Source organism: Pseudophryne corroboree, chromosome 5, assembly GCF_028390025.1.
Source record: "Pseudophryne corroboree isolate aPseCor3 chromosome 5, aPseCor3.hap2, whole genome shotgun sequence".
Taxonomy (NCBI): Eukaryota; Metazoa; Chordata; class Amphibia; order Anura; family Myobatrachidae; genus Pseudophryne; species Pseudophryne corroboree.
This window is the reverse complement of record NC_086448.1, coordinates 326,591,131-326,611,963: the sequence shown is the minus strand read 5'-3', so window position 1 is coordinate 326,611,963 and position 20,833 is coordinate 326,591,131. Positions and strand designations below refer to the sequence as shown.

The following is a 20,833-nucleotide window of genomic DNA, read 5'->3' as shown; positions in this document are numbered from 1 at the left end:
TCTCAATATTCCAAAATCACAGCTGATCCCGACGACACGACTTCTATTCCTAGGGATGATCCTGGACACAGTCCAGAAAAAGGTGTTTCTCCCGGAGGAGAAAGCCAGGGAGTTATCCGAACTAGTCAGAAATCTCCTAAAGCCAGGCCAAGTCTCAGTGCATCAATGCACAAGGGTCCTGGGAAAGATGGTGGCTTCTTACGAAGCAATCCCATTCGGCAGATTCCACGCAAGAACCTTCCAGTGGGATCTGCTAGACAAATGGTCCGGGTCGCATCTTCAGATGCATCAGCGGATAATCTTGTCACCAAGGACAAGGGTGTCTCTCCTGTGGTGGTTGCAGAGTGCTCATCTTCTAGAGGGCCGCAGATTCGGCATTCAGGACTGGGTCCTGGTGACCACGGATGCCAGCCTGAGAGGCTGGGGAGCAGTCACACAGGGAAGAAATTTCCAGGTTTTGTGGTCAAGCCTGGAGACATCACTTCACATAAATATCCTGAAGCTAAGGGCCATCTACAATGCTCTAAGCCTAGCAAGACCTCTGCTTCAAGGTCAGCCGGTGCTGATCCAGTCGGACAACATCACGGCAGTCGCCCACGTAAACAGACAGGGCGGCACAAGAAGCAGGAGGTCAATGACAGAAGTTGCAAGGATTCTTCGCTGGGCGGAAAATCATGTGATAGCACTGTCAGCAGTGTTCATTCCGGGAGTGGACAACTGGGAAGCAGATTTCCTCAGCAGACACGACCTCCACCCGGGGGAGTGGGGACTTCACCCAGAAGTCTTCCACATGATTGTGACCCGTTGGGAAAAACCAAAGGTGGACATGATGGCGTCCCGCCTCAACAAAAAACTAGACAGGTATTGCGCCAGGTCAAGGGACCCTCAGGCAATAGCTGTGGACGCTCTGGTAACACCGTGGGTGTACCAGTCAGTGTATGTGTTCCCTCCTCTGCCTCTCATACCCAAGGTACTGAGAATCATAAGGAGGAGAGGAGTAAGGACTATACTCGTGGCTCCGGATTGGCCAAGAAGGACTTGGTACCCGGAACTTCAAGAGATGCTCACAGAGGACCCGTGGCCTCTACCTCTAAGAAAGGACCTGCTCCAGCAGGGACCCTGTCTGTTCCAAGACTTACCGCGGCTGCGTTTGACGGCATGGCGGTTGAACGCCGGATCCTGAAGGAAAAAGGCATTCCGGATGAAGTCATCCCTACCCTGATCAAAGCCAGGAAGGATGTAACCGTACAACATTATCACCGTATTTGGCGTAAATATGTTGCGTGGTGCGAGGCCAGGAAGGCCCCTACAGAGGAATTTCAACTGGGTCGTTTCCTGCATTTCCTGCAAACAGGACTGTCTATGGGCCTAAAATTAGGGTCCATTAAGGTTCAAATTTCGGCCCTGTCGATTTTCTTCCAAAAAGAACTGGCTTCAGTTCCTGAAGTTCAGACGTTTGTCAAGGGGGTGCTGCATATACAGCCTCCTTTTGTGCCTCCAGTGGCACCTTGGGATCTCAATGTAGTTTTGGGGTTCCTAAAATCACATTGGTTTGAACCACTCTCCACTGTGGACTTAAAATATCTCACATGGAAAGTGGTAATGCTGTTAGCCCTGGCTTCAGCCAGGCGTGTCTCAGAATTGGCAGCTTTATCCTATAAAAGCCCTTACCTAATTTTTCATACGGACAAGGCAGAATTGAGGACTCGTCCTCAATTTCTCCCTAAGGTGGTTTCAGCGTTTCACTTGAACCAGCCTATTGTGGTACCTGCGGCTACTAGGGACTTGGAGGACTCCAAGTTGCTGGACGTAGTCAGGGCCCTGAAAATATATGTTTCCAGGATGGCTGGAGTCAGAAAATCTGACTCGCTGTTTATCCTGTATGCACCCAACAAGCTGGGTGCTCCTGCTTCTAAGCAGACAATTGCTCGTTGGATTTGTAGTACAATTCAGCTTGCACATTCTGTGGCAGGACTGCCACAGCCAAAATCTGTAAAAGCCCATTCCACAAGGAAGGTGGGCTCATCTTGGGCGGCTGCCCGAGGGGTCTCGGCTTTACAACTTTGCCGAGCAGCTACTTGGTCAGGGGCAAACACGTTTGCTAAATTCTACAAATTTGATACCCTGGCTGAGGAGGACCTGGAGTTCTCTCATTCGGTGCTGCAGAGTCATCCGCACTCTCCCGCCCGTTTGGGAGCTTTGGTATAATCCCCATGGTCCTTACGGAGTTCCCAGCATCCACTAGGACGTCAGAGAAAATAAGAATTTACTTACCGATAATTCTATTTCTCGTAGTCCGTAGTGGATGCTGGGCGCCCATCCCAAGTGCGGATTGTCTGCAATACTTGTACATAGTTATTGTTACAAAAATCGGGTTGTTATTGTTGTGAGCCATCTTTTCAGAGGCTCCTCTGTTATCATGCTGTTAACTGGGTTCAGATCACAGGTTGTACGGTGTGATTGGTGTGGCTGGTATGAGTCTTACCCGGGATTCAAAATCCTTCCTTATTGTGTACGCTCGTCCGGGCACAGTATCCTAACTGAGGCTTGGAGGAGGGTCATAGGGGGAGGAGCCAGTGCATACCAGGTAGTCCTAAAGCTTTTACTTTTGTGCCCAGTCTCCTGCGGAGCCGCTATTCCCCATGGTCCTTACGGAGTTCCCAGCATCCACTACGGACTACGAGAATTATCGGTAAGTAAATTCTTATTTTTTGCTAACTTATTAAAAATACGTAAGTATTCACAGCCTTTGCCATGAAGCTCAAAATTTTACTCAGGTGCATCCTGTTTCCACTGATCATCCTTGAGATGTTCATACAGCTTAATTGGAGTCCACCTGTGGTAAATTCAGTTGATTGGACATAATTTGGAAAGCGACACACCTGTCTATATAAGGTCCCACACTTGACTCTGCATGTCTGAGCACAAACCAAGCATGAAGTCAAAGGAATTGTCTGTAGACCTCCGAGACAGGATTGTCTCGAGGCACAAAGTTGGGGAAGGGTACAGAAAAATATCTGCTGCTTTGAAGTTCCTAATGAGCGCAGTGGCCTCCATCATCCGTAAATGGAAGAAGTTCGGAACCACCAGGACTCTTCCTAGAGCTGGCCGGCCATCTAAACTGAGCGATTGGGGGAGAAGGGCCCTAGTCAGGGAGGTGACAAAGAACCCGATGGTCAGTCTGTCAGAGCTACAGCATTCCTCTGTGGAGAGAGGAGAACCTTGCAGAAGGACAACCATCTCTGCAGCAATCCACCAATCAGGCCTGTATGGTAAAGTGGCCAGATGGAAGTCACTCCTTGGTAAAAAGCATATGGCAGCCCGCCTGGAGTTTGCTAAAATGCACTTGAAGGACTCTCAGATCTTGAGAAACAAAATTCTCTGGTCTGATGAGACAAAGATTGAACTCTTTGGTGTGAATGCCAGGCGTCATGTTTGGAGGAAACCAGTCTCCGCTCATCACCAGGCCAGTACTATCCTTACAGTGAAGCATGATGATGGCAGCAGCATGCTGTGGGGATGTTTTTCAGCTGCAGGGACTGGGAGACTAGTCAGGATAGAGGGAAAGATGAATGCAGCAATGTACAGAGACATCCTGGATGAAAACTTGCTACAAGGGCCCTCATTCCGAGTTGTTCGCTCGTTGCCGAGTTTCGCTATATTGCGATTAGTCGCTTACTGCGCATGTGCAAGGTTCGCAGAGCGCATGCGCTTAGTTATTTCACACAAAAGTTAGGTATTTTACTCACGGCATAACGAGGATTTTTCATCGTTCTGGTGATCGGAGTGTGATTGACAGGAAGTGGGTGTTTCTGGGCGGAAACTGGCCGTTTTATGGGTGTGTGCGGAAAAACGCTGCCGTTTCTGGAAAAAACGCCGGAGTGGCTGGAGAAACGGGAGTGTCTGGGCGAACGCTGGGTGTGTTTGTGACGTCAAACCAGGAACGAAACTGACTGAACTGATCGCAGTGGCAGAGTAAGTCCCGAGCTACTCAGAAACTGCAAAGAAATTTCTATTCGCAATTATGCGAATCTTTCGTTCGCAATTCTGCAAAGCTAAGATTCACTCCCAGTAGGCGGCGGCTTAGCGTGAGCAATGCTTCTAAAAGCAGCTAGCGAGCGAACAACTCGGAATGAGGGCCAATATGCGCTCTTGACCTCAGACTGGGGCGACAGTTAATCTTTGAGCAGGACAACGACCCTAAGCACACAGCCAAGATATCAAAGGAGTGGCCCAGCCAGAGACTTGAATCCGATTGAACATCTCTGGAAAGATCTGAAAATGGCTGTGCACCAACGCTTCCCATCCAACCTGATGGAGCTTGAGAGGTGCTGCAAAGAGGAATGGGCGTACTTTCCAAATTATAGGTGTGCCAAGCTTGTGGCATCATATTAAAAAAGACTTTAGGCTGTAATTGCTGCCAAAGGGGCATCAACAAACTATTGAGCATATGCTGCGAATACTCATTTTTAATAAATTTGCAAAAATCTCAAAAACACTTTTTTCACGTTGTCATTACGGGGTATTGTGTATAGAATTTTTTGGAATAAGGCTGTAACATAACAAAATGTGGAAAAAGTGCAGCGCTGTGCATACTTTCTGGATGCACACAGAAACAAAGGCGTTAGATTTTAAGAAGGCTGATTTTGTAGAGATGGGAAAATGTGTAAGCAATTGTTTGGCAGAATGGAGGAACTTGAGGAGTGCAGGAGAGGTGGGAAACATTGAAAAGTGCAATACTAAAGGCAAAAGACCTTTGTTTCAAATGGGTTAGGAAAAAAAAAGGAAAAGGAAGCCTGTGTGGTTTGTGAAAGAAATTGAAACTATTGTGAAAGCAAAAAAAGATGTCCTTTAGGAAATATAAGCAGACACAGGAGATGAGCGGTGCTGTGGGCGGCTGGGGGAGCTGAGATCGGCGGGAGGAGCTTGCTGCGGGGAGACATGTCTGCGGCGGAGGGGGGAGGCGAGGCACCTCTCTCCCTGCAGCGCCTCCCCCCGCCGCCGCAGACATGTCCCCCCGCATCCAGCTCCTCCCGCCGGCCGCCGATCTCTGCTCCTCCCGCTTACGCCTGCCGCCGTTAATCCCCCCGCCGGCCGCCGCCATCTGCACCCCTGGCCGCTGCGGTCAGCGCAACCGCTGACAGCTGCGGCAGCACAGGACCCTGTGTACGGCGGACTTGGCCCTCCATTGAATAGGGGTTGTCGGATCCATTCCGACAACTGCATGTTGGAATGGTTCCGACTCTTATTTTATAGACCCCTAAGAAGGTAATTAGATGTGCAAAGGCACAAGCTGTGGAGAAAATGGCCCAGTCAGTGGTTAAGGGGGTCAAACCTTTTTTATAGGTTTATAAGTGAAAGGAGAAAAACAAAAGGCAGAAAAATAAAACTAAAGACAGACAGTGTGAGTCTTTTTGAGGGGAGACAATGTAATGGCAGATCACCTTAATAATTATTTTTGCTCAATATTCATGACTGAAAGAGAGGGAAAGGTGCCACAGTTAAGTTACATGTGTATTCAGAAAAAAGTTGGTACAAATAAGTCAATTTACAGAGGAGAAGGTCCTAACAGAGCTCTCAAAACTGAAAGTGGATCAATGGGACCAGAAAGGATACATCCAAAAGAGCTTAAAGGGGTTCTGGTAGTACCATTAACAGAATTATTCAACCTGTCACTAGATACATGTGTAATTCCAGAGGACTGGAAAAGACTAAAAGTAGTCCCACTCTACAAAAGTGGAAACAGGGAAGAGGGAAGCAATTACCGACCAGTGAGCCTTACACAGTGTCTGACTGGGGCATGGAGGGCCCATTGGGGGGATGCAGTGGTAGAGGCCCATACTTAGGGGTGTGGTCAGCTGCCACAGAGGCTTGGCTAACCATGGTATGGGCCCCATGATAAATATATATAGTAAATATTGCTAGTGCGTGCATGATATTAATAATTGCAATACACTGTAGATAATATGTATAATGTACAATTCAAGTGCAGAGTCTGGAACCTGATCCCTGTACCCCGTGGGCCAGTCCAACCCTGGCCTTACATCAGCAGTAGAGAAAGTAATGGAAACACTTTAAAAAAAAAAAGTTGTAGAATATCTCAAATCCAGCAATTTACAGGATCCCTTCCTCCCAAGTACAACTCTTCACTTCTTTAACCTGCCCTTTATACGGGATACGGTCATTAAGTCGACATGTGTTTTACTATTTTATTTTTTTCTTAATTTTTTTAACTTTTTCATATTTTACGTTCCACGTGGAATACGATTGGGAATAGTAACCTGTGCCGAGTGCAGTGGTAGCGGAGTGAGGCTCCTTGACTGAAGCATGGCGAGCGAAGCAAGCCATGCGAGGGGGACGCGGTGCGCTAATTGGGGTTCCCCGTCATTTTACGAATAAAACAACACCAAAAAAGTTTTTAAAAAAACCCATCATGTCGACCTTTTTTCATGTTGACCTTGTTCATGTCGACCAAATGCATGTCGGCCAATAGTGGTCGCCCTAATGACTGTCGACCTAAATGTGGCTGACCTAATGACCCATACCCCTTTATACAAAGCCCTTACAAAGGGATAACAGACTGGCTGGAATCATACCCAAGGCTCCAATACTATTATCTATTAATCACAGTGCCAATAGCAAGTTATCATGCTCTGTGCTCCATACAGTAGTTTAATAAAGTAAATGCTGCAAGATAATATATTATTTTTCATTTGTAGTGGCTGTGAGCAGCGATAAAATATAAGGTTATAAGGTTTTTAAGGTAAAGCAGTCCATGTAGTTATTTGCTGTCAGTTTATATACTTAATACAATTTTACAGACACTGTACATTAATTTGTATATCATTTCTAGCATAACTTTCAAGTACATTAGGTTTTGGTGTAAACATCCCCGCATGTAAAACCACAACCTGATATAAGCACAGAAAATCATTAGTTATTATGCTGCTCTTTCTACTTTATTTCCGCTCTTAAATCTGCAATAAAACATAATGCTGCTCCATAAATAAAGAATTGCTCAATACTCATTTCAGTGGCATTGATATCTTTTTCTGTTGCTAGGAATTGAATACAGAGATACATTCTAACTGCGGTGCTCACAATATTTAATATATACAAGAGACGGAATCAGTATGTAATATCGACGGCTGGGATGCTGTCCGTCAGCATACCGACAGCGGCCACCAGAATGCTGGCAGCAGGGCGAGTACACAGATTCTATTCTTCCTTTATTGGTGTCGTGGACACCCATATAGGGAGAAAAGCCTACGGTACCAGCATTGTACTGCTGTGTGGGATCCCGGCGTCAGCATTGTGATCGCCAGGATTCCGTGCGGCGGTTTCTTTACCGCTTCCCGAAGAGATAACCATAGCATCACACTGACTAATGAATTAGTAAAATGTTCAGTAGATAACAATACACTAGTAAATGGTGTACAGATGTGACAACCCTCATCTTTCCTGCGAGTCGATTGCTGCGACTAGTGTGCCTGCGGCCGTGCAGGTGCACTGCGTACGTACCCAAGATCCATAGGATTGCATAGTTGCATGCTCTCCCGCGAATCGCTGGTGGCTGCGAGGTTGCGGCAATTTCTAATTTCTTCATTATTTATTTGGACATATGGCAGAACTTGATACATTACAAAATTAAGAAGTATAAGAAACCTATATCTTTTATAATAAACTTTGCCATAGTTAGACATATAGGTAAGTAGAGAGAAGTACAGACAAATATTACCTAAAAAGATCGGCTGTGCCATGTTAGCCACCATTTGTCATGACTAGTCTGCAATCTATGGCTGTAATGTTATCTTTGTATCTCTAGATTGTCGCTGTTCATCCTCAGTTTGGAAAGTCTCACTGTAAGCAGTTTGTGACCGGAGGAAACAAGGTAGGTTAATTTATGTTTGGTATTATGTGGTTCAAGGTTCTAATTATATGGGTCTTCAAGTTGAACGATCTTTACAGCAGGTACATGGCTAAGTGGATTTAAATAAGTGATCATCAAGGAAAAAATTCTATGCAGATATATTCACCATATTTAAATAATCATCGCAATGTTGAATAGAAATTGTATATCAAGGCCAGTGCTTTAAACAACAGTATTTCAGTCTGTGTTCTTTTAGTACTTTAATGTGAACTCCAACCAAAATTAAACACTGTGTAAACCCCCCCAACTAATAAATCTGAGGAGAAGGAGTAAATAAGTATGCAAATAGATTGGGAATTGCAAGATTTACAGTATGCTTATTTGAATTTGCCTTTTTTTAAATAACAGAGTCTGCATCTGAAGAGGCAAAGCAAGGTATTCTGGGCTGCCTCATTAGAACTATATACATATGTGTCCTCCATCATCTGTACTGCCGCGTGCAAATGCATTGCGGGTGCAGATATTCATGTCCGCTTCTGACACAGCCGCAGGAGCTTGCGCACCATTCTATCCTAAGGATCGCATGGTGCATACGCAGTGTCCCTGCACGCCGCGGGCACACTGGTCGTCGTAAACTACTCGCGATTATTAGCGATCATATCTGTAGCTAGTCCTAATGATGTAGGTTTAGATTCCGCTATTAGTACTATTTTATACAATTGCAAATTATGGGGTAGATGTATTATACCCACACGTTTCGTGCGGGTATAACATTTCCTGCTTTGGATCTTTACCGAGGTGAAGCAGGAAACGACGCCGACAAGATGTATTAACATCTTGTCTGCCTGAGTGAGAGAGTGAAAACTCCCCCCTATGGCATTACCCACTTAGTGCTAATGCACTGTATCTCTCCCCTGGCAGCTTCTCTGGGCATGCCGGAGATCTTGCCATTATTACAAGATCTTCTGTGCAGCCCGGAGCCTGGAGCTGCTTCAGCCAGGAACAGCACTGTCCTTGCTGTGGAGATAGGGCATCATCACCAGCAAGTGTCGCAATCAATAGCTGAAGGTGCTGGAACGGTCAGTGCCAGTGAGCGTTCATATACTGCATTGCATATCGATGTGCTGTCTATCTTTTTGCATAGCGCTGCTGTCATGTAGCGCACACTGGCACAATAGTACATGGGGGGAAGTGCTTTAAGCACTGATACTACTTCCCCCCCCCTCCCCTTCCATATCGCCACATAATACATCTACCCCTATATGAGACAAATTGTTAAGATACAAAATTAAATTTATAGTTCCTTTGTCCAGGTTTCTATCAATTAGGGTCATGGTAACAATAGGCCTGATTTAGAGGTACTATGATTCTGTATGCAGCCCTTCTGCATCAATATACATATGTTAAAGCTGCGGGCATTTGTACGTATTTACTGCGGGCATTTGTACATTTATTAAGACACACCATCAGATACACATCTGTTGCTTAAATCTGCAAACATCGGCATTACATCCACCTCTTAATCAGGCCCAGTGTCTCTGTCAGGACTTGGGACTTCACGCATGTTAGAGAATGATGTACCTAGCCAAAGGGGAAGTGTCTACAGGAGCCATTTTCAATGCACTTTGAAATTACTTGAGAGAATGGCTCCCAGCGTGACTTATAAAGTATTTGGTGTAGATGCATTCTGAACTTTATAAGTCCAATAACAATTTAGATGCCAATAGAATATGAAAATATACATGGACAGTGTACGTTAGGTGACAGTGTGGAGTGTTTTATATCTATGCACATGTGGAATATATTTTTGTACTGTACATATAGTCTGAGTTGCCTGTAACAAGGACAACTTAAATGTATGAATCGCGGTGATAAGATGTACCACCACTGGATCTCTGATTAGAAACAAAGTACTGAACAACTGGATATTGTCATTTTATCACAAGCAGCAAAAAAGGCAAAACACATCCACAGCAGACATCCAGTAAGTGAATAAACAATTTCCTGGATGTGTCAAATTCATTAAAAGAGAGCCTATTACACTGTGAGCTATCAGCGGCAAGATGAGAGTCTGTGTAGTAAGCTCTATGGGAGACATGTAGGGACTGCCTCTCTCCATACTGCGGCCTCACAGCATGATTGGCTCAAAGTCGCACTCGGCTTCATGTAACGGAATAGGTCTCCTTTTTGTCAGAAAGTGGACATCGCTCCTGCTGTGCTGATTATTTTACTTTCCCTATTTCAAAATGATATTTTCTATCTAAACATTGTGTCAGTATTTAGCAATGGTAATAGATACATGGCATTGTGGACAGATAAATGGACACTTTTAATTCAGTGAGAGCAGCTCAATAAAGAAAAAAATAAGAGAGGTTTTGTTTAAACGTTAATTCCAGTTAAAACTAAAATGTCCTTTTCCATTAAACCTGTATAATCTATCAAATGTATGTACTTACCTTTATACTAGTATTATGTTTCGTTTTTTCCTCTTTTTGTCAATTATTTTGTTCTACTTCAGTTTCCCTGAGTTAATTGTGTCTCCTTTTTTGTTTTAATATTTATTAATTTAGTGTTTACAAGTAGAGGTCATAAAATCTGCTCCTACTGTGTTGTTCTGTTTGTGTAGTTCAGAATCTGTTCAGCCATTTGTCATCCATGTATAAGCTCTGTGTAAAATTGGTTGTGCATTAAATATAATAGGATATTTTCATCGCCAGTGTAAATCATGCCACTTCAGAACTGGTTGAAAACTTTGATAAATGTAGACTTTACACCTAGCATTGATAAAGTGCTTCAAAAATTATATATAGTTGGTCTTGGAGGGGGCTTGACGAAAACAAAAAAAGCAATAATATGTTAAAACTGAGAAATCAAGCTAGAAGATGGTAAAATACAGTTTTAGTGAGCTGTAGAAATGTGGCACAAGATAAGTGAAATCCTAAATCAGCCTTTAACCTTGTCCAAGGGCAGTTTTATGCTTAAGGTGCTTAATGCTGTACATACTGTTTTCTGAAAGTACAGCTACATATGTAGCTTATGTCTGATTTCTATGCATATGATGTCGATGGTAATCACCAAAACTTTTAATTATGATGCTATGGTTATGTATATGGTTTGCTTTTGGGTCATTAGAAATTTAGGAAGTTGTTTTGTAAATACGGAGTCTTGTCGCAGGTTACACTAACGGGTCTTCTAGTTTTTAAGCAGGTTTAAAAACCAGGTGACTGGACAGGTGACCAGGATCGGTTGTGTGGGTTGGTCGGCGGAGGATGCACACTTGTCCAGTGTCGGGTGTCGGATCTCTCATGGATTGGACAAGTGTGTCATACTAGCCAAACTGACTCATACTCCCGATAACAAATAATCAAGAAACAATTTAATTTTAAATGAACTTATTGGCAACATCTGTGGTTTAAGCAGCGGCAACAGTTTACTTGCAATAGAAATATGACTGAATAGCAGGGAACTGCAAGTTATTGGCTGTTATATACTGTACATGTAGACCGTAGATGTTGAGCTGTGTAATAATTAAAAAAAAAACTAATAACAAACAGTGTGCCCCTAGTGTACAAGGGTATGAGTACATTTCCTTATTCAATTAGATGATTGTTAAATGATTGTTTTTTTTTTTTGTTTTTTTATTCTTTTGCGATAATGAGCAGGAGGTTTAGAAGAAACGTAGCAACGCCATGGGTTCCAATCTATTTAATAACTTTTTAATAACTCTCCCTGCCCCAGAGGAATTGGGAATTCCCAACATGATGCTGGCAGCCGCAGCTTGGGGAAGTGTGTGTGTGTGTGTGTGTGTGTGTGTGTGTGTGTGTGTGTGTGTGTGGGTGGGGTGGGGGGGGGGGCGCGGTGGCTTTTTGTGAGCCCCACAAATTCATGCGTCAGCCAATGTTTAGCTCTAAAATCCAACCAACTTTTTCGATGTGGCTGCGCAAACATCGTCTCTGCAAACTTTGACAATTGTGATCCAAAAACCTGTGATCTTCTATGGAAATCTAGGCACAGAAGGAAAACAATAAATCCAAAGCTGGTTCACTTCACCATTCGTAAGTGATAATTACTATACTCCTAAGGTCTTACAGTTTAAGCACATCACCTCAGTCTTTAAGACCAGGTATGTCAGTAAGAAAAAGAATGTCATCTCAGAGAGTTCACAAGTCTGTTTTTAATCAGACACTGTAGAAGTGGAAAATAAGTGGGCTGCTGAAAGACAAAGGAAACAGCCATACTAGAGATGGTTGGATCATGAGTTCTAAAATTCAAAAGTTCTCCTTAATTTAATGACTTTCAATTATGTTTCCAACTGTCAAGCCCAATGGCATATATAAATATTAATAAATAATAAAAATGATACAAAATGTTAAAAGTTGGCCTGTTCAACTATGTTGAAACCATTTTGTTCATAATCGGGCCATTTGCACATGATTGAGCTGGTTCGAAATTATGTGCAAAATTTGATGCATTTTGGTGTTTCTTAATGGTGAATAGTGATCCTTAAACATGAACTTTAAACATAGTGGTATAGTGCTCACTGTTTGATTTAAGACAAAAATTAAATTAGTTTTTTTGATTAAGTAAAACTATATATTTTTATTGTTGTTTAAGAAAGTTAACTGCATTTTGAAACAATTTGAAATGTTCATGCACTTCTAATTTATAGGTGAAGTTATGGTTGGTGGATGATGACCTATAGAATATAGAAATGCAAATCTCTGCTACTTAGTTAAGATCATCTTTGGTGGATAAGTCCATGAAGTGATTGTGGTTGAGCTTATAGAAAAGGCACATAGGAGGTCATTCTGAGTTGATCGCAGCAGCAAGTTTGTTAGCAGTTGGGCAAAACCATGTGCACTGCAGGTGTGGCAGATGTAACATGTGCAGAGAGAGTTAGATTTGGGTGGGTTATTTTGTTTCTGTGCAGGGTAAATACTGGCTGCTTTATTTTGACACTGCAATTTAGATTTCAGTTTGAATACACCCCACCAAAAATCTAACTCTCTCTGCACATGTTATATCTGCCCCCCTTGCAGTGCACATGGTTTTGCCCAACTGCTAACAAATTTGCTGCTGCGATCAACTCAGAATTAGGCCCATAGTGTAGATTAAACAAATAATATATTAATGTGGTGAATGAGGGCGAGCCTGTGTGATGCACAATAGTGACAGAGGATTAATCACTGCAAAACCACCTGGTTAGTCTAAAAATGATTAATATTCCTCTCTCTATAAATTATATCTCACATCCAAGATTTGTATTGAAAGCTAACACTTGGGGCAGATTCAATTAGCCACCGGCAGCTAGCTTTGCCTACTGTATCATGTATTGTGGTAGGCAGATTGTGCTTGCAAGAAGAATCTGCCTTCTGCAGAAAAGCTCTGGAAGCCACATAGTACCCAATCTGGCAGCTCTAACGCATAATGGAATCTGCCCTTTGCTGGAGTTTTTAGGGTTTTCTTGGTCTTACTAGTCACTACAATAGAAACTTCAGTTAACTATAGTTATCAGAAACCAATGGTTGTGACACGTGTGTCGTTATAGTCACTCTCACCCTGTTGCTGCCACAAGTGGTGCCAGACTGTCATTCACTTTGTGAATAAATCCTCATTGCATTCGTCGTCAATTTATACCCCTTTCACACCGCTATGCCGGGATGCACCTGGGATTTTGTATACGGGTCCTTTCCGGGTGCGACCCCTTTCAGACTGGCGGCCTGACCTGGCTTACTGCCGGATTCGGGACATCACCGCCAACGCTACCCGAGCTGTGGTAGCCTTGGTGGTTATTATCATATATATTTGGACACTGAAACAACTGGCATAATTTAGGCTCTGTATGCCACCACAATGTATTTACAATTAAACAATGGAGATGCAATTGAAGTGCAGACTTTCAGCTTTAACTGAAGGGTTTGAGCAGAAATATTGTGTCAAACGTTTAGGAATTGCAACCATTTTTATACACATTCCCCTATTTCCAGGGTTTTTTATGTAATTGGACAAATTAACAATCATAAATAAAATTTTAATTTGTAATACTTTGTAGAGAATCCTGTGCAGACAATGACTACCTGAAGTGTGGAACCCATGGACATCACCAAATGCTGTTTTTTTTTTCCTTTGTATTGCTTTTCCAGGCCTTTACTGCATTTGTCTTTAGTTGTTGTTTGTTCGTAGGTCTATCAGCCTTTAGTTTTGTGTTTAGCAAGTGAAATGCTTGCTTGAACGTGTTCAGATCAGTAGACTGACTCGGCCACTGCAGAATATTATACTTCTTTTCTTTAGAGAAACTCCTATTTTGCTTTCACAGTATGTTTTGGGTCATTTTCCATATGTTAAGTGAAGCGTTGTCCAATCAACTTTGCTGAATTTGGCTGAATCTAAGGAGACCGTGCATCCCTATAAACTTCAGAATTTATCTGTCTGCTTCTGTGTTCCATCACATTATCAGTAAACACTATTAACCCAGTGCCATTGGTAGCCATGTATACCCATGCTATCATGCTGCCCCCACCGTGTTTTACAGATGATGTAGAGTGCTTTGGATCATGAGTTATTCCAAGACTTTTCCATACTTTTTGCTTCCCATCATTCTGGTACAGGTTGATCTTAGTTTAATCTGCCGTAAGAATGCTGTTTCAGAACTGGGCTGGCTTTTTTAGATGTTTTATGGCAAAGTGTAATCTGGCCTAACTATTTTTGAGGTTTATGAATGGTTAGCACCTTGTGTTTACTCTTGTAATGTCATCTCTTGATGGTAGACTCGGACAATGATATACCTACTTCTTGGAGGGTGTTCTTCACTTGGCTAGATGTTGTGAAGGGGTTTTTCTTTAAAATAGAAAGGATCCTGTGATCATACACCACTGTTGTCTTCTGTCAATGTCCAGGCCGGTTTGTGTTGCTGAACTCACCAGTACTGCACATTCTGTTTTTCCCTAGGATGTACCAAACTGTTGATTTAGCTAATCCTAGGGTTCCTGCTATCTCTTTGATGGATTTAATTTTTAATTTTTTTTAAGAGGCCTAAGGATGGCCTCTTTCATTTGCATTGAGAGCTTCTTTGACCACATGTTGTGGGTGCTCAGCAACGCCTTCCAAATGCAAATGTTGATATAGAGAAAATGAAGAAATAGTCCAGACCTGTCCATGAAACAGCTTTTGCATCAAATGTCCAATTACTTTTGGTCCCTTGAAAAATAGGGGACTGCATATTAAACAGATGTAGTTTATAAACCCTTTCTCTAATTTGAATGTGAATACCCTGAAATGAAAGCTGATTGTCTTCACTTAAGAAAGATGGTGCCAAACAATGGAAACATAGCCTCTGGCATTGTGACAGTCCTTACTGTCTCATGTGCTTGTGCCATCTTCCAGAATATCATTGGGAAGATGATACTGCATAGCAGGGGGAACCTACTTGGCAGGTATGAAGTTGAAGGGCAACCGGGGGAAGTGTTAATATACTCCTATAGTAATACCATCAAGTACACATATACAATAGCTAGTGACCCGACAACTGATGGGTTTAATATACTAATATGTTTGTGTATAAATATTCCTATACTAGCCTGTGTGATGGTGTGCACTGTGCATGAGAATGCTGAGAGAGACTCTATGGCCAATGCACATGGTGCCACCCTCTCACACAACACATATACCGTGATAGACAGAGCACGCCCAGTGATGCAGTTTCCTCTGAAAATGGTTCGATTGATGGCAGATAATACACCCTGCATGCCATCATAGATCTGTATTAACGCTGTTACCAACCTGATTATAACCCATTTGTCAGCCAAATATAAACTTAATATTAAATGAATATACATTCAATCCAGTAATCTTGTAGGAGGAAAAAAAAATCTGTCCTCGTGATGGGTACAGAATATTAGCTTAACAAGATAAAATTGTGATACTGGAGGGAATGGTGGGGGATTATACCATATGGCAAGCCTCAAAATTCGCATGAAAGAACATACTGTATATAGTACAATCAATGTCTTCAGCTTATTTCATCAGTTACCATTAGCAGATAATACAGTAGCTTGCACCTAACTCCACAACAAATGCAAACAGAAAGTCAAACATCTAAAGTTCTATAAGAGCTATGGGAACATTTATGTATATATTTGTAAATTCAGTCAGTAGCTCCTTTATGGAAGGAAACCTATAGTTTAGGTCCATTGGACACTTTTCCACTTGCTACTGTCATTTACCCCAATATACTTTCAGCTTACCCCATGTGAGTTCTTTCAGCAGAGATACACTGCACTAACGAAAAGGATCTGTTGGTTACGGATACCCCTGAAAGCAGCAGCATGTTTTTTCTCTTTGACTTTAAAGAAGTGGTGGAGCCAGCTAAGTGTCATTGACTATTGTCAGCACCAGCAAAGAGACAGAGCCGCACGGCGCACAGTGTGAGATGCGAGTCATACTGGCCACGTCTAGTCAGCACAGCAACCACAGCTATGCTCCGTCTCCGCTCCAAGCAGCAATGCTGCAGTGAAAATTGGAACAGTAAAATCATAGCAGCACTTATCACTGGTTGGAAATCTGCTGCTGGTTCCTCCTCCTCACACTCTCTTCAGTCTGTGGATCAGGTTGCGTTGTTGCTGCAAGGGGGCACTTTCTCACTGCACCACCGGCCCAGTCCGCTCATCGTCAGAGAGAGGCCTGACTTGGGCACTTTTGAGTCGGCCCGGCGGGGACTATCCAGAGTTTTCGCTGGGGCGATCCTTCCCTGTGGAGCACTAATAGATATTTATCCTCTGATAGGAGCACTATTAGATATTTATACAATACTGGATTCACTAGATATTTTTACACTAATGGAAGCACTGTTAAATATTTACAGGTTGAGTACCCCATATCCTAATATTCCAAAATACGGAATATTGCGAAATACAGAATTTTTTTGAGTGAGACTTAGATAGTGAAACCTTTGTTTTCTGGTGGCTCAATGTACACAAACTTTGTTTTATACACAGAGTTATTTAAAAAATTGGCTAAAATGACCTTCAGGCTGTGTGTATAATGTGTATAGGAAACATAAATTCATTCTGTGCTTAAACTTGGGTCCCATCGCCACAATATCTCATTATGGTATGCAATTATTCCAAAATACGGAAACATCCGATATACAAAATGCTTCTGTTCCCAAGCATTTTGGATAAGGGATACTCAACCTGTATTAAGTAATGGGGGCATTATTAGCTATTTATCCACTAATGGAAGCACTATTAAATATTTGTTGATTAATGTGGGCACTGTTGGACATTAATCTTCTAGTGGGGACCCTGTTAGATTTTTATCCTCTATTCGGTATGTTATTAGATATCACTTTAATAATGATGATTTATTTAATAATGGGGGCACTAAATTGTATTTATTATTTACTATGCAGTTTAGTAGAAGCTACTATTTACCTGGTACAGAATAAATAACCAGTCCTCACACCTAGAGATGCCCAGGCCAATACTGCAGAGCCGGCCCTAACCAATATGATGCCCTAGGCAAGATTTTGGCTGGTGCCCCCTTGCACCGCCGCTAGTTCTTGCAGGAGATGCCTGGCATGAGTGAGCTGGCAGCTCTGCTAACGTTGGGCGCCTTTTGTTTATGAAAATGCATCTTATTTGCATTACTATGTGGCTAGGGTGCACAAGTAGCTTCTGCTGATTAAAATGATATGCAGCATGCCTATATTTCTGTGTGTGACTGCGGCTGTATCTGCATACGAAATGCTACATTACAGTGATTTCCAGGAATACACTGCAACGTAGCGTTTCGTTTGCATATACAGCCGCAGTCACACACAGAATATAGGCATGCCGCATATCATTTTAATCAGCAGAAGCTGCTGGTGCCCCTAAGCATACCAAATGCCCTAGGCATTTGCCTAGTTTGCCTATGCCTAAGGCCGGCTCTGCAATACTGTCCAGTCGTACTAGGGAAATAATAATTCTTCATTAGCTAATACTGAATAGTGGTAAATATCTAATCCATCTAGACTACAGCACTGGGCACGATGCTGAGTAGCACTAGGATTTTACACGATTCAGGATATAACCATATACTGTACTTCCCTGACTCAGAAATCGCTTAAAACTTTCATGCCCATTGATTTTCTATTATTCATTTAGGTTTAACTGCTTTTATTTCTGTTATTTGTAGCTTCTTAAGAGAAGTGTAGTATGTTTACCCATAATGTCATGTTGTTTTTATTGGCTAAAACACTTGCATTACATCTTGCCCTTACACTATAAAGTTTTAAGTTTCTGGAAAAAAGTATATATTGTGTTCTTTAAAAAGGCTTGATGAGTACCTCTGTAATGCCAAGGCTGCTTTATAAACAGAGCCTTGGTTCCTTATTATTGGCCCTTTAATAGAGACCAATGCTTTATTTTCAGAATAATATGAGGTATTCTGTGATACAGAGATGCAAAAATGCCAAAGAACAAATACACTGTGTTTTGCAAACGTAGAAATGTCAGTGTGTAAATGCTTTTGGAATGACATGGCACTGAGAGGGATGATTTAGCTTGACCTGTTTAAAGCTACAAGCAAAATACATTTTATTTCTGTAATTATTATGAACAGTTGTGTGCATTTGTGTTTGCCTTGTCCCTCTAGCATTAGTGGGTCAAAAAGAGAGGAAAGAACATTTTATAATGTGGACAGTTAGAGGAATAAACCAGCGTTCTTTAACCATTGTTATGCAGTATGCTTTGCTTGCAGTAATCTGTAATGAACTTGTTTACTAACTTAAACTTAATTGGAAATTATTGATGTACACTAAATGACTAAAACTATCACACACTGAGCGGGATGCAGCAGCAAGCATCAGATTTTGCTTGCGATGCATCCGGCCACTCTCCACTTGCATATTGGTGTTTACTAACGCTGTATGCATGAAGAAAAATACAAAGGACAGCTCTTGTGGTAAATGCTGTCCTTTGCGATAATAGGACTTCTGGGTCAGCGCCCTCTCTGCACGTGCCACTGGGGGTGCTGGGAGGGATCTGGTTGGATTCCTCTCAGAAGGGGTTGAGCGTTAGAAGCCCTTAGACTTCTATAGGACAAAGCCATCTGAAGATGTCCGAGTCCACCGCACCAAACCCCGGAATCTATCGCATTCCAGTACTTGGTGCATATGCAGTACACAGCCAAACCTCCAAAAACTGCATTTTAGAAGGTTAGGCGGCGTTGTTATCATTGCTGCATCTCGCCCACTTCAAAGGTTTGGCCGCGTTTTTACCATTACCACTAGGCGAGATGCAGCAATGGTAAAAACATGGGCAATCCTCCGAACATGCTGTTTCTGGAGGTTTAACCGCGTACCACATATGCACCCAACCCCAGAATGCGATAGATTCTGGGGCTTGGATGCGGTGGACTGCCATCTTCAGATGGCGTTGTCCTATAGAAGCCTATGGGCTTCTATTGCTCAACCCCTTCTGATCCAACTGGATCCCTCCCAGCAACCCCTGCGGCGCGTACGTCACTTGGCGCATGCGCAGATAGGACGCCGGGTCACAAACCCGGAAGTCCTATCATCGCAAATGACAGCTCTTACCGCACGCATAGCATTAGTAAGCGCATCGCATTAGTAAACGCTGATATGCATGCGGACAGTGGCGGGATGCATCACAAGCAAAATGTGATGCTTGCTGCATCCTGCCCATTGTGTGCTTGCAAGACAGTAGGCATTGCTATGAAGTTAGTCCACATTGCTATACTGTCCACACTGCTATAACAGTCCTCACTCTTCTGTGAATGTTTTCCACTATATTTTGGAACATGGCTGCGGCATTTGCATCTGGGCACTGATGATGGGTGATAATGCCTGGCTCGCAGTCCCAATTCATCCCAGTGATGATACATTTTTTCTTTTGTCATCATGTGGCTAATGCAGGCGGTGAGGCAGAGTGGCGAATTGTACTACCCAGTCTCCTTTCCCACCTGCTTCACTAGGAAGTTGAGTTGGGTCAGAGAGACAACTCTTCCAGGAGCCTGTGGGGAGTCACCCAAGTTTGTGAGTTTTCCTGACGTTGGTAGTACACCATTCTGTAAAATGTTATGCTGCACATGAAGGTTTCACTTCACTGGAAATAAGGTTGCAATCCTTACTTTGGTTGGTATTCTGTTTTTCTCTAACGTCCTAGTGGATGCTGGGGACTCCGTAAGGACCATGGGGAATAGACGGGCTCCGCAGGAGACTGGGCACTCTAAGAAAGATTTAGTACTACTGGTGTGCACTGGCTCCTCCCTCTATGCCCCTCCTCCAGACCCCAGTTAGAATCTGTGCCCGGACAGAGCTGGGTGCTTTTAGTGAGCTCTCCTGAGCTTGCTAATAAGAAAGTATTTTAGTTAGGTTTTTTATTTTCAGAGAGCTTCAGACTCTCTGCTACGAGGGACTGAGGGGAGAGAAGCAAACCTACTAACTGCGGCTAGGTTGCGCTTCTTAGGCTACTGGACACCATTAGCTCCAGAGGGATCGAACACAGGACCTGACCTTGTCGTCCGTTCCCGGAGCCGCGCCGCCGTCCCCCTCGCAGAGCCAGAAGACAAGCCGGCAGAAGCAGAGAAGACATAGAAATCGGCGGCAGAAGACTCCTGTCTTCACATGAGGTAGCGCACAGCACTGCAGCTGTGCGCCATTGCTCCCACACTACCCACACACTCCGGTCACTTTAGGGTGCAGGGCGCAGGGGGGGGGGGGGGGGGGAGGGGCGCCCTGGGCAGCAATTGATACCTCCTGGCGAAAGCTGCATATATACAGTTGGACACTGTAATGTGCATGAGCCCCCACCATTAATTTTACACAAAATCGCGGGACAGAAGCCCGCCGCTGAGGGGGCGGGGCCTTCTTCCTCAGCACTCACCAGCGCCATTTTCCTTCCACAGCTCTGCTGAGAGGAAGCTCCCCCGGCTCTCCCCTGCAGAATCACGGTAGAAGGG

The 20,833-nt window shown here is 43.3% G+C and overlaps 1 protein-coding gene across 2 annotated transcripts in view; it reads left to right on the top strand.

Annotated features, from left to right (window-relative positions):
- VPS41 (VPS41 subunit of HOPS complex) overlaps window positions 1–20,833 on the top strand; it is a 661,741-nt gene that overhangs the window by 251,671 nt on the left and 389,237 nt on the right. For both annotated transcript variants that reach the window (XM_063922529.1, XM_063922530.1), the window contains exon 7: window positions 7,826–7,891. In XM_063922529.1, the coding sequence (XP_063778599.1) occupies window positions 7,826–7,891 (66 nt within the window). The remainder of the gene's footprint in view (window positions 1–7,825; window positions 7,892–20,833) is intronic.